Genomic DNA, 13,322 nt, shown 5'->3' on the forward strand with positions numbered 1-13,322 from the left:
ACGGGGCGGGGCCTGGTGGCTGCACGGCGCGGCGGGGTGCGCCAGGCAGACCCGGCCGCCGCGGCTCCTCGGCGCGCGGCCCAGCACCTGCTGCCCTCGCCCGGCCCGGGGCGCCGCTGCCATGCGGCTGGCGCTGCTCTGGGCCCTGGGGCTCCTGGGCGCAGGCAGCCCTCTGTCCCCCCGGCCGCTCGCAGATATAGGTGAGTGCCCGGCCCTCAGTGCGCGGGGGGTGGGGGGCGGAGAATGGACCGGGAGGAGGCGCAGGGAAGTCAGGAGGCACGGGGGTCGGCTGGAGACTCGGGGAGACCCCCAACCAGAGCGCGGCCCGCCCTAGTTCGCTGTCCTGGCTGAGGGCCCGGCGCCTGGGCGATGGAGTGGAGAGAGGAGGGGGATGCCGCCCCCCCGCCCCCGCGCGGTCATCCTCTGCTCGGTCCCCGCGGACACTAACAGGCTCCGGTGCCGGGCACCGAAGGCCCTGGCCCAGCGCCCCCTCAGGATGGTGGGACAGGGTCGCACCTCCTCAGGACTGACGTCTTCGCTCCTCTGGGGCCTAGCTGACCATTCCACCTGGTGCCAGAGGGCCGAGTGATCACGGCCGGTAGGGTTTGGCGGAGAGGATTCTTCTTGGGCCCCCTTCCCAGGCCTGAGCGGCCAACGCACCCCTCGCCCTGATGATGATGCCACCAGAAACCCGGCGGAGCGAGCGGGAGGGAGCGCGGGAGGAGCCAGGGGAGGGGAGAATTGGCCAGGAAAGAGGCTGACACCGGACTCCTCCTTGGAACTTTCACTTCCCGCTGCTGTCTCGGGCCAGGGGCTGGAAGGGCAGGCGCGGGTGGGCTGGCCTCAAGAGAGAGGGCCATTGTAGGGACGGGGGTGCTCAGGGAGGAAGCTGGGCTGCGGCGAGCGGGTGTGCCTGACTGGGTAGGGGGGTGTTTAGGGAGGGGTGTTTGCACTGCGCACCCAGAAATGGGCGTTCCCGGCAGCTCCGCAGTGAGGACAGGGGAGGGCGGAGTGGGCACCGGGCCACAGGGCTTCGCCCAGGCCTGAGAGGAGGCGTTCCTAGGGGGGTGATTGCGAGGGAGTAGGAAAGGGAGCTCCCCGCCAGAACCTGGGATTGGCCTTGGGGGGGTCAGGGAGAGGCGAAGGCAGGACGTGCAAGGTGGGGTGCTGGGATGAAAATTAGGAGCCGCAGAGAAGACCCTTCCCTTCGGGATTCTCCTTTAAGTCCCAGCATGCAATGCAGGAGTCCTTCAAGCAGAGAAGGGCCTGGGTGCCCAGTGGGCACCAGCTATGCCCAACGCCGGTGCTGGCTCTCTCAGCACCCTCTCGGGGTGTTCTGGGCGCCCTGCAGGTGGCACTGAGGAGGAGCGGGCACGGCCAGAAGGGGCCCGGCGTGGACCCTCGGAGCCCCAGATCCTTCCGGACATCCCGACACTCAGCCTCACAGAGATGTTTCAGGTGAGCCGCCCTCTCCCCCCAAGTGAAGAAGCACACCCCTGCCACCCCACAGAGCTGTGTGTCCGAGCACAGGTGAGTGGACCCCCGCGCAGCGCGGCCATCCCAGGGCTGGCTGCCCCTCCTGCCGCAGGCCAGCACCTGGCTTCACTTATGCCCTCAACATCTGCCCCCGCGCCTGCCCCAGCCTCCGCCCCAGCCGGCTGTCCGGCTCCCCTGGGGAAACCCTGAGGCCAGACTTGCTTTCGTTGTCTCATTCTGTCCCTTTTCTCCCCGGGGGAGTGGGGGGCTTGGAGAAGGTCAGGGCCTCACCAAACACCCCCCCGTCCCCAATTCCAAAGCTGAGTCAGAGGAAGGGCTGGGGCCTGCACTGGGTCTTCCATGATGCTTCCTCTCTGGGCAGGAAGCCGAGAAGGGGCGGCTCAGATACCTTCCTTGACCTCCCCACACAACCCCCCAGAACAATGCCCCAGGCTGGGCAGGGCTTCCTGGCCCCTCCCTCGGGACCCCCCCACCCCCACCAGTGATCTAATCGTTGGTGCTCTCCGAAGGGCCTGAGGTTTTCTGGTTAGAGAGGATAGGCATTTCGGGCAGGGCCAGGGAGGTGACAGGCCCTCTGCTGCCCACAGACCAAGCTGCCTGAGGCCTTGCGGATCCAGTTGGAATTGGATGGTGAGAGTCACGTTCTGGAGCTGCTACGGAACAGGTAACAATGCCAGTGGTCCCGTTGGTAATGTGGATAACGTGGCGGACAGCCATACAGCACTGACTAGCGCTTGAACTCATGACAACCTACAGGTCAGGTACTATTCGCTATTGCTGTCCTCGTTTTTTTTTTTTTAAGATTTTATTTATTTATTTGAGAGAGAGAATGAGAGAGAGAGCACATGAGAGGGGGGAGGGCCAGAGGGAGAAGCAGACTCCTTGCCGAGCAGGGAGCCCGATGCGGGACTCAATCCCGGGACTCCAGGATCATGACCTGAGCCGAAGGCAGTCGCTTAACCAACTGAGCCACCCAGGCGCCTGCTGTCCTTGTTTTATATATGAAGAAGTCAAGGCACAGAGAGGCTAACTAACTTGCCCAAGGTCACACAGCTAGGTGCAGTAAAAACCAGATTAGAACACAGAGAGCTGGGCAGAGTTTGTGACCCAACCACTATACTCTGCTGCCTCTGGGGGAAGCCCGGCCCCCAGCCACCCCTCTACCACCTCCCAGGCCTGCAGGCCGTTCCTGCATCCCCCCCCCGGGAGGTAACTGTCACCGCCTTGCTTTTTCTTCCAGGGAGCTAGTCCCAGGCCGCCCGAGCCTGATGTGGTACCAGCCTGACGGCTCCCGTGTGCTCAGTGTGGGACACACTCTGGTGAGTCTTATGCCCTGTTTCTGGCCTGAGGGAAGAAGGCAGGGGCCACCTGGAGGGTGCCATCCCTGCAGGACGTGGGAGGACACTGCATCTCTGCACCAGCAGGCCAGCCTCCTGGTCTCCAGCCTGGCCTTCAAGGTAGCACTGCTGTTTCTCTGCTATAGGAGAACTGCTGCTACCAGGGAGCGGTGCAGGGCCGCGTGGGCTCCTGGGTCTCTGTCTGCACCTGCCCAGGGCTCAGGTACAGAGGGTGCATCCCATGTGGGTGGGGACAGCGAGGGTGCATGAGGCATGGAGCTGAGAGGCTTTCTGACTTGCTGGATCTTCCCAGGGGTTTGGTGATCCTGTCCCCAGAGAGAAGCTACACCTTAGACCTGGAGCCAGGGGACCTCCGGGCCCCCCCGAATATCTCCCGGATCCAAGACCTCTTCCTGCCAGGCCACACTTGTGCCCTGCGCTGGCGTGCGTCTGTGCCCACCCAGGCTGCCCTGGAGCCACCCCGGGGAAGGCCCCACAGCCACACGCATCGGGTGAGGATGAACAGCAGGCTTTCGTTGTCCCCGAGGGCCAGGCCCCAGACCCTCAGAGCCTGTGTTCCCAGAACCTTCTGAGGAGCAACTGTCCACACCCCTGTGTGAACATAATCTCCTTTCCTCTTCCCAACAATGCTGGGAGGTATGTCCTATCAGTAGCTCCATTTTAGTGAGAACACTGGCTCGGAGAGGTTAGTAACTTGCCCAAAGTCATTCAACTAGTGACTGATATATCCAGGATTTACATGCAGGTACTTGACCCAAACTCCACATCTGTCAGAAGATCCCCGAACGCAGAGAGCGCTCACTTGGCTAGAGATAATACAGTTACCAATCATAAAGCAATATGAGTCCAATCTCCTGATTTATAAAACGGGGATGATAGGGGCGCCTGGGTGGCTCAGTCGTTAAGCATCTGCCTTCGGCTCAGGTCGTGATCGCAGGGTCCTGGGATCGAGTCCCACATCGGGCTCCCTGCTCGGCGGGAAGCCTGCTTCTCCCTCTCCCTCTGTCCCTTCCCCTGCTTGTGCTCTCTCGATCTCGCTTTCTCTCTGTGTCTCAAATAAATAAATAAAATCTTAAAAAAAAAAACCAACAGGGATAATAAAACTACTTATCTTTCAGGGTTATTGTGGAGATTAACTGAATCTATTTATCTATCCATATGCACAGTGCTTAGAAGTGTGTCTAAATTGTGATAAGTATATGATGGTGTTGACTATTATTTTTTTATTTATTTATTTTTTAGTAATCTCTACACCCACTGTGGGGCTCGAACTCACAACCCCGAGACCAAGAGTCACACGCTCTACCAACTGAGCCAGTCAGGTGCCCCTATTGTCTTCTTTTTAATTTGGAAAAGGCACTGAATTTGGAGTTAGAAAGCAGGCTCTACTCCCAGCTACGTGACCTACTCCTGGGTCCACCTTGGGCAAGTCGCTGGCCTCGCGGGCTTTCAGTGGCTCATCTGTAAAATGGGCTCTGCTCTCCTCCGGCCGGCAGCCCAGGGTGGGCGTGGACGCAGTTCCTGCAGCCCCGTGCGGCTGCCAGCCATGAGTGCTGGGCCTGATGCTCCTTCTTCCGCCCACAGCGGAGGCGGGATGTGGTGACAGAGACCAAGACCGTCGAGCTGGTGATCGTGGCCGACCATGCGGAGGTGAGCTGGCCCATGTGCGCTCCCCCCTGGCCCCCACCCGTCTTGCTGCTTTTCCTGCTCACTTCTTGGGCCCGCAGGTCCAGAGGTACCCGGACTCCCAGCACCTGCTGAACCGCATGCTGAAAGTGACCCTCCTCCTGGACACTGTGAGTGCTGGGCGGGGCAGCACCCTGATGGCCCTCTGGCCATCAGGGCCCATCTCCTGAGCCCCAGTTCTTTCAGTTCTTCCGGCCCCTGAATGTGCGGGTGGTGCTCGTGGGCCTGGAGGCCTGGACCCAGCGGGACCTGGTGGAGATAAGCCAGGACCCAGGTCTCACGCTAGACAGGTTCCTCCACTGGCGCCGGAGAGATCTGCTGCCTCGACTGCACCACGACAGTGCCCAGCTGGTGACGTAAGCCCCCCCGCCCGGGCTCTGCTCTGGCCTGGCCAGGGTCACACCCCCTCCCTATCTGAGGCCCTGAAGCTCTGGACCCCTTGGCATTGGCCTGACTTTGGCCTCACAATCCCACAGCGCTACTTCATTCTCTGGGCCCACGGTGGGCATGGCCATTCAGAACTCCATCTGTTCTGACTTCTCCGGAGGTGTGAACATGGTGAGCTATTTCAGGTCTCCTCCCTATTCCCAGTTCAGTTCCTCCCCTCTGGAGGGCCGCTGATTCACTGAAAGCCCTACAAAGTTACCAATCCCAGAGCTGTGGGCATGGGGGCAGGGCTGTATGACACGTGGCCTCTGCGGTCGTGGCACCCTCTCCTGTGGCCAGCTGACGGCTTTACTGGTCTTCACCTATTTCCTGGGGGAGGAGGGGGTAGCCGAGCCCAAAGAAGAGAGGCGAGTGCCCAGGGCCACACAGTAAGGGAGGGGCACAGAGCTGAGCGAGCCCCCGGTTTCCTGCCACCCAGGCCTGGGCTCTCCTCCTACTTTAGAAGCAATTAAGGAGGGAGGCGGTGCTGAGCGCCCCGGAGGTCAGATGAGGAGAGAACAGGAGCAGTCAGGCTGCTGCTGGACCTGGGGTGTCCCCTCCCCAATGCCAGGACCACTCCACCAGTGTCCTGGGACTTGCATCCTCCATAGCTCACGAGTTGGGCCACAGCCTGGGCCTGGACCACGACTTGCGCGGGCACAGCTGTCCCTGCCCAGGGCCGGCCCCTGCCAAGAGCTGCATCATGGAGGCCTCCACGGAGTGAGTCCCTGCAGGGGGTCGGGGGAGGGGGCGGGCAGGGCCCGAGGCTGCCCGCAGCCCAACCTTTCTTGCCACGGTCCCCAGCTTCCTGCCGGGCCTGAACTTCAGCAACTGCAGCCGGCAGGCCCTGGAGAAAGCCCTGCTGGAAGGGATGGGCAGCTGCCTCTTTGAACGGCTGCCCAGCCTGCCCTCTCTGGCCACTGTCTGCGGGAATAAGCTGGTGGAGCCCGGCGAGCAGTGTGACTGCGGCTTCCCGGATGTGAGCCCCTCCCCCCAAGCCTAGCCCCACCCCTCCTGGGCCCTCACCCTGGGTCGCCGCCCCTCCCCGAGCGTCCGAGCCGAGCCCCTCGGTCCCCTCTCCGCAGCTCCCCGTCTGTCTGCGGGGACAGCACAGGCCGTGTGGGCCTCCAGCTTCTATTTGCTGTGTGCGTCCTCGGAGAGCAGGGGTGGGGCGGGCTCTCAGGCCTGGCCCTCTCCAACTCGGCTCCCTCTGCCCTCAGGACTGCACCGACCCCTGCTGTGACCACGTCAGCTGCCAACTGAGGCCCGGGGCACGGTGCGCGTCCGACGGGCTCTGCTGTCACAACTGCCAGGTGGGCGCCGACGGGACCCTCCAGCCACCCACCGCTCACCCGCCGGGGCTCGGGGCGGAAAGGTCTTTTGGGGGGACCCGCCCAGCACCCACACCGATGCTCCCTCGCCCCACAGCTGCGCCCGGCCGGCGGGCAGTGCCGCCCGTCCAGAGGGGACTGCGACTTACCCGAGTTCTGCTCAGGAGACAGCCCGCAGTGCCCTCCCGACGTCAGCCTGGGAGACGGCGAGCCGTGCGCGGGGGGCCAGGCCGTGTGCGTGCGGGGGCGTTGCGCCTCGTATGCCCAGCAGTGCCAGGCTCTCTGGGGACCTGGGGCCCGGCCCGCCTCGCCACTTTGCCTCCTTGCTGCCAACACTCGAGGGGATGCCTTTGGGAGCTGTGGGCGCAGCCCTAATGGCAGCTACGTGTCCTGTGCCCCTAAGTAAGTGAGGAGCCGGGGGTCCCCTCTGGGTTTGTGGGAGCCTCGGCCTGACCCCGCACCTCCTCCCTCGTTACCTCAGAGACGCCATCTGTGGGCAGCTCCAGTGCCAGGGGGGGCAGGCCCAGCCTCTGCTCGGCTCAGCCCGGGGTCTGCGCTGGGAGATGCTAGAAGCCAACGGGACCCAGCTGAAGCTGAATTGCAGTTGGGTCCACCTGGACCTGGGCGACGACGTGGCCCAGCCCCTGCTGACTCTGCCTGGCACGGCCTGTGGGCCTGACCTGGTGAGCGGTCCCAGCAGGCAAGGCCAGAGGGAGGGCCGTGTGCACGAGCAGTGCCCAGGCCTCAGGGTCCACCAGTGTAAAAGGCAGACTCTCCGGGGGGGGCGGCGGTCAGAGTCACACTGCCGACTGAGCAGCGTCCTGTCATCCTGGCAGCCTCGGTTTCCCCCTCTGTAAGAGCAGGGCTGTGGCCTGCCAGTGCCTGTGATGCTTGGTGAGGCTGTGACCTTGGTTCTCTCCCCACCCCCCCACCCCCGGCAGGTGTGCATTGACCGCCGGTGCCAGCCCGTGGACGTCCTGCGAGCCCAGGAATGTCGAAGCAAATGCCACGGACACGGGGTGAGTGGGCGTGGCGGACACGGAAGGGGACAGGGAGCCTCCGGGGGGCAGACAGGAGGGCGTGGGGAACACACACACCTAGGTTCTAATCCTCGCTCTACTCCTTCCTAGCTGTGTAGCCGGGGGCAGATTATTAACCACTCTGAGCTCAGTTTCCTCAGCCACCCAGTGGGCGTCCTGGGGTCCGGGAGATGAGGACGAGAGGGTCTAGCACAGTGCCAGCGTGGAGAAGGTGCTCACGGGCTCGTTCGGTTTCATTTCCTCGGCCGTGGACACAGGCTCCGTCTCTCCACCCCATCATCCCCAGCATACCTTGCAACTGTGGACAGAGGAGATCCTGAAACGCTGGGGGCAGGGAAATGCGGCCCCAGAGTGTAGGGCCCCTCATCGCTCAACCTCTATCCCCTAGGTGTGCGACAGCAAAGGACATTGCCACTGTGAGGCGGGCTGGGCCGCCCCTGACTGCACCAACCGCGTCAGAGGTAGCTGGGGGCAGCGGGCAGGGGCAGCCGGGAGGGCATCGCGGCTCACCCTTTACCGCCCCCCCTTCCTCTGACCCCTTCCCGTTCTCCGATCACTTTACCTCCGTCCCCGCCCTCCACCCCTTCCTGGGTGTAGGATTCTTAGCCCTGCCCACCTTCAAACCTGCCCTCACCCCACAGCAACCAGCCCCCTGACCACAGGGCTGCCCCTCAGCCTCCTGCTGTTGGTGGTCCTGCTGCTGCTGGGGGCCAGCTACTGGCACCGTGCCCGCCTGCGTCAACGGCTCTGTCAGCTCAAGGGACCCAGCTGCCAGTACAGGTACGAACCTCCTTGCCCCCAGCTCGCTCAACGGCTCTGCTGAAGACGGCTCTGCGGTCCTGTCCCCAGTCCCGCTGAAGTGCCCGACACCGGGCCCTGACCGCCAGCCCCTTGGGCCAGCCCACGCACGCCTCGCTCCCCTCCACGTGCCCTGTCACTCCTCGCCTCACACCCAGACCCACAGAGGGCAGCTGGGGAGCCCTGTGCTGAGTAGGTGGGGACCCCCTTCAAGCCCCTCAGCCCCCCCACTTCTCACTGGGCCTCAACCACACTCGAGCTGCTCTCCAAGGGGCTGCAAAGGGTCAACCCCACTCAAGGGTCGCGTGTGAGTGGAGAGCATGGTCTGACGCTGGGCCCTCTCCCTCCTTGCTTTTCTTCACGTCCAGGGCAGCCCAGTCTGGTCCCCCAGAACGCCCAGGACCCCCGCAGAGCGTCCTGCTGATGCCAGGGGCCAAGGTAAGTCATGCATACCAGAGGGGAGAGGCCCCACCTTGCCCAGGCATCCAGCGTGGGCCCTGGGGTGGGGGCACTGAAGGCCCTAGACTCAGAGAAAGACTCCCATTGCCCACGAGTCAGTCAGAGGAGTCGGGGCCAGCCCTCCCCTACGCTCCCCTGGCTGCAGGCCCAGAAGCAGAGTCCAGCCTGGACTGGGGAGGGACATCACCTAGAGGAGGGCCAAGCTGGTGGTTCTGAGAGGTGGGTCTGCTGGTGCTCCCAGCAGGGGCCCCTGGAGGACAAGGGGGTGGTGCTCAGAAATGCCCTTCAGGCGCCATGACCTGATGAGACCCAGGTCACCATGTGTGGAAGGCTGGCGAGTGCCCCGCAAGCCCGTGGAGCTGATGACAGGGGTGTGTGTGGAGGCGGTCCGCATGCTCACTCTGCCACTCATCGCCCCCTCTGCATGCAGCCAAGCAACTGCATGCGCGGCCCCCCACTGCCCCTGGGGCCCTGGCAGCCCCTCCCCAGGCACTAACCCCTCTCTGCCCACATCTGTGTCCGTGCTCCCTCTCCCCGGCCCCACCCACCCCGATCCCGCTGTCTGCTCCCCATGCTCTCTCAGCAGGCCAGTATTCTTGGCTTCCCGGCACCCCCGTCCCGGGCGCTGCCTCCCGACCCTGTGCCCAAGAGACTCCAGGTAAATCTGGGCCAGGCCCCGCCCTGGCCCAGGGCAGGTGGGAGGCTTGGTGCCCCACTGCAGTTCTCACCCCTGTTCCCTGCCAGTGGCGCTCTTCATTAGGGGACCAGGGTGCCCCTCAGCCTTCAGACACTCTGAGCCCCAGCAGCCGCAAAGGGTGAGCCTCCTGCCTTGGTTTCTACCACCACCTGGTGGTCAGTGGCAGGACTGCAGCTGGCCTGGGACACCACTGTGACCCATACCTTCCTCCCCTGAGGTTTCTGCGGGCAGGCGCCCAAGCCCTGTATGCATGGCCCCGTTCTCACCTGCTCCCTGGCTGACTTTGCATGTTGAACTGAACCCCTGGAGAGAACCACTGCATGCCCGCTGGCCCCTGGCTGTGCTCACAGAGCTGCCCCTCTCTCTGTTCAGGCTGAGCTGGCTGACCGGCCCAATCCCCCCACCCGCCCTCTGCCCGCTGACCCGGTGCTGAGGCAGCCGAAGGTAACGTGGGGAGAGGAGGGTGCCGCCTCTCCCCCACTCAGGACTGTGGTGTTAAGAGCCCTGGCAGTCGTGGCCATGGTGAGATGCCCCCTCTGTGCATGAGGACACATACCCTGGTGTCCTTTAATGGCGACAGGTTGGTTTGGAACCAAGGTGACCTCTGGAGCCGGCCCCACAAGCTGGTGCTCCCCAGCAACAGGGGTGGGCAACACGACACCCCCTCCCAAGCCAGCCTCCCGCTTTCTTTCTCAGTCTCAGGGGCCTGCCAAGCCCCCACCCCCGAGGAAGCCACTGCCTGCCAACCCCCAGGGCCGGCGCCCTTCGGGTGACCTGCCTGGCCCAGGAGCTGGAATCCCGCCCCTAGTGGTACCGTCCAGGTGGGTGCGGGGGATGCCAGCGCCGGGCGAATGGTCTGGGGAAAGGGGGACCTCTGACCTTTTTTTTCTCGATTTCCCGCACCCCAGGCCTGCGCCGCCGCCCCCAGCAGCGTCCTCGCTCTACCTCTGACCTCTGCTGAGGTTCCGCTGCCTGCAAGCGGAACTTGGGACTTCAAGAGGCGGACTGGCCCCTGGCGTCCCCCACGATGACTGAAGGAGCCGGAGCCTGGACACGGCGGAGTGGGCAGCCTAAGACTCCGGGCACCTCCACGCGCCGACGAGCAGCACCCTAGGGACCCGCCAGGCAGTTGCAGCTGGGGGTGGGAAGGGGCTGGGCGCCGTCCTGGGCTGAGGGAGGTGCACACAGCCTGTCCCTGCTCTGGTGCAATAAACCTGAGGTCTGGGGAGCGTGCCTCGGACTTTGTCTGCTCGGGGAAGGCCAGGTCGCCCTGCTGCGGTTCCAGGTCTGGCCGCCAGGAGGCGCTGCCGCCTCGGACGTAGGCGGGCAAGGGAGGGCGAAGAGTCCCAGGCTGGGTCAGCGTGTGTGTCCCCGGGATGCTCGCGGCTGGTTTCTGCCCAGTCTGGGATGTCTCTGCGCAATCCAGTATCCAGGGAGTTGTAAATCCCCGTGCCGCCCCCAGTCGCCAAGTCCTTGCGCCCAAGTGTGCGCGGCCCCCAGAGGCGGCTATCCACGAACCGGCCCAGCTGTTGGACCGCCGTCCCCACCCTCTGATCAGTAGCTGGGAAAAGTGGATCTGGCTGGTGTTCTCAGAGCCCTGGAGCCGGGGCGGAGCGGGGCGGCGGCTCCCACGATCCCAAGGCCGTGCACCTGCCTCCTCCCCCTCCCCTGCCCCACCTGAGGGCTTGGGAACAAAGGTGCTTTGTACAGGACGCAACCACCTCATTATTTCGACTTCGGGAATGGGGCCGCGTGGGCCCCCAGCCCAGAATGAAGGTGTGGGGCGTAAAGGGACAGGCGCCAACCCCAAGGTGGGCACTAAGGCTCCGTAAGGGGGGGGGGGGAGAGGGGGAGGGGCGATCTGTCGCAGGAGGCGATCTGTCCCTTCCACTCCGCGCTATCCCTGAATAGGCAAAGAGGGGCAATATGCTAAGGTGGAGCTGGACGGGCTTCGTGGGTCCTCGCCCGTGCCTCACTTTTTCCTCTTTCTGGCGAAAGGCCGTGTGCTCCTATTTAAATCTTCCCAATTTGTAATAAGGCTTCCTACCTACCCGGTACTAACGCAGACACGAAAGACGCGACCTCCCTAAAACGAACTCCCCGACAGTGGACTGCGTCGCCCCTCCCGCCCCCTCGTGACACGGTGCAGACCCCGTGGGAGCGCGGCGAGCCTGGCGCGCGCCTTGGCGCACACAGGGTTAACAGGAGTTGGCTCCGAGCGGGGAGGCGGGGGTGCGCCCCCATTGGTGGAAAGTTACCCGGAGGCGTGGCCTGCGAGTCTCTGCACCCCACCCCCAGTTCCGCACCCCCCCTCCACTTTGTACCTTTCTCGCGACGGCAGAGAAGCGGGCCGGGACCGGCCGGACCAGACCAGAGCGGACCCCGGGGGCGATGCGGCTGCTGCCCCTGCTGCGGACTGTCCTCTGGGCCGCGCTCCTCAGCTCCCCGCTGCGAGGGGGCTCCGGCCTCCGCCACGCTGTCTACTGGAACTCCAGTAACCCCAGGTAGCCGGGCCGAACCCGGCCGACTGCGGCCCGGGCCTGCGCGCTCCCGGGCCGGGCGCGCGCCCCACTCTCGCTCTGTGCGCGGCGCCGCCTGGCCCGGGCCGCGCGCCGGGGCTCCTTTGTTTGAGCCGGCGGGGGAGGGGGAGGGGAGGGGCGAGGCGCGCCCGGGGCTCCCCCCCGCCCGCACGTGTTGGGGGGCGGGCGGAGGACCCCCAGCTCTGAAGGCGGAAGGTGGGATCTCGGAGCCGGGGGCCCCCCGGCCTGCGCTCCGAGCCCCGCCCCCTCGCTTTTCCCTTCTCTCCTGCTGTTCCCCTCCACCTCCAAGCTGGGGCGGGCGGTCTGGAGAGGGAAGGAGGGGGCTTCACGCTTGAGAAAGAGCGTGGTTTACTCTCCTCGCTTGGCCTCCTGAGTTCATTCACTATCTCTGCGTTCATCTCCGTCATTCTGGGTCCTTCTATTTCTGTCCATTCTCGGCCCTGCCCTTCCAGCTGAATCACCTTCGGGCAAGTCGTTTGACTCCCTAACCTCAGTTATCTCATCTGTAAAATGGGCTAATAACACCTGGTACCCTGGGAAATCAGGCGGGCTGACCGAGGTCACGTGTGTGGAAGAGGTGCAGGCTGTAGATACAAATTATTCTTTCTTTCTTCCAAGCCTTTGAACCTCGGTATTTTTTACTGTTTGCATTTTCCTCCCCAGTTCTCCCTGTCTCTCTGCTTTCTCCATCTGTTTGCCTTTCTGATTTTCTACTTGAGACAATCTGTGACTCCGTTCATTTGTTCACTCACCAACATTTGTTACGCAGGACGTGTGCTAGGATGCTGGATATAGAGAGAGAAGACCTCAGCTCTGGCCTCTGGGAGCCCGGAGACCCCCCGGGGAGGGCAGGCATCAAGACAGGTCATTACAATGCTGGCACCACGTGATAACAGCTATTGTCCTCTCAATTCCGAAGCCCTCTTTCTGTTCCAGACCAGTGCCTCTGAATCACTTGGAGAACTTGTTAGAAATTCAGGTTCCTAAAAAAAAAAAAAAAAGAAAGAAATTCAGGTTCCTAGCCCCCAACTCTGAGGTTTCTGGCCTGTTCATTCAATCTGCAAATATTTATTAAGTGTTTGGGCAGGACACTTTTCCAGGCACTGGGGATGCTGCAGAAATCATACCAAGGCCCAGCTTGTGTTTGAGTGGGTCTGAGCTGAGCCCAGGAATCTGCATTTCTGATCAGAACTCCAAATGCAGGTGGTCCTTAGACCACCCATTGAGGGATAGTTAGAGGCCTTTCATCCATCACGCTAGACTGTGTGGATGGTCAGGAAGGGGGAAAGTAGTTCACAGTGTATAATGCCGTGGGGGCAGCCTGTCCCAGCCCTTCCCGCCTGTCCTGGCTCCCACAGGCAGCTCCCAAGAGGTAGGGAAGGGAGTCCTGAGTAGGCCAAAGATGAGTTGATACCTGGAGGGGCCTCCCCCATCCACAGCCTATTCCTTCCTTCCTTCCTTCCTTCCTTCCTTCCTTCCTTCCTTCCTTC

At 63.3% G+C, this 13,322-nt stretch overlaps 2 protein-coding genes across 15 annotated transcripts in view; both read left to right on the forward strand.

Annotated features, from left to right (window-relative positions):
- The first annotated feature begins 11 nt into the window (after window positions 1-11).
- On the forward strand, window positions 12-11,673 carry ADAM15 (ADAM metallopeptidase domain 15). 12 transcript variants are annotated; one of them, XM_021682149.2, is made up of 24 exons: window positions 12-200; window positions 1,352-1,458; window positions 2,085-2,161; window positions 2,738-2,816; window positions 2,981-3,057; window positions 3,148-3,346; window positions 4,440-4,505; window positions 4,583-4,651; window positions 4,728-4,897; window positions 5,018-5,099; window positions 5,539-5,687; window positions 5,772-5,946; window positions 6,188-6,280; window positions 6,396-6,700; window positions 6,780-6,981; window positions 7,240-7,317; window positions 7,727-7,799; window positions 7,980-8,118; window positions 8,505-8,574; window positions 8,741-8,814; window positions 9,179-9,253; window positions 9,989-10,113; window positions 10,201-11,103; window positions 11,634-11,673. In XM_021682149.2, exons 1-22 carry the CDS (start codon window positions 122-124, stop codon window positions 10,098-10,100), a joined length of 2,550 nt encoding a protein of 849 aa, XP_021537824.2. In that variant the 5' UTR covers window positions 12-121; the 3' UTR covers window positions 10,101-10,113; window positions 10,201-11,103; window positions 11,634-11,673. The 12 variants fall into 12 exon arrangements, with proteins under 12 accessions (XP_021537824.2, XP_021537825.2, XP_021537820.2 ...); XM_021682150.2 differs by having other exon boundaries at window positions 9,182-9,253; XM_021682145.2 differs by lacking the exon at window positions 8,741-8,814 and adding an exon at window positions 9,665-9,814.
- Window positions 11,147-13,322, forward strand: part of EFNA4 (ephrin A4) — a 4,739-nt gene continuing 2,563 nt past the window's right edge. For all 3 annotated transcript variants that reach the window (XM_044915856.1, XM_044915855.1, XM_021682159.2), the window contains exon 1: window positions 11,147-11,796. In XM_044915856.1, the coding sequence (XP_044771791.1) occupies window positions 11,684-11,796 (113 nt within the window). In that variant the 5' untranslated portion in view covers window positions 11,147-11,683. The remainder of the gene's footprint in view (window positions 11,797-13,322) is intronic.

This window comes from Neomonachus schauinslandi, chromosome 6 (assembly GCF_002201575.2).
Source record: "Neomonachus schauinslandi chromosome 6, ASM220157v2, whole genome shotgun sequence".
In the NCBI taxonomy this organism is placed as follows: domain Eukaryota; kingdom Metazoa; phylum Chordata; class Mammalia; order Carnivora; family Phocidae; genus Neomonachus; species Neomonachus schauinslandi.

Coding starts and splice junctions, on each gene's coding strand:
- ADAM15 (XM_021682145.2), top strand. CDS start 122: ATGCGGCTGGCGCTGCTCTGGGCCCTGGGGCTCCTGGGCGCAGGCAGC. Junction 7,318..7,726: donor GCAAATGCCACGGACACGGG/GTGAGTGGGCGT, acceptor TCTATCCCCTAG/GTGTGCGACAGCAAAGGACA. Junction 9,815..9,988: donor CCCTGGCAGTCGTGGCCATG/GTGAGATGCCCC, acceptor TTTCTTTCTCAG/TCTCAGGGGCCTGCCAAGCC.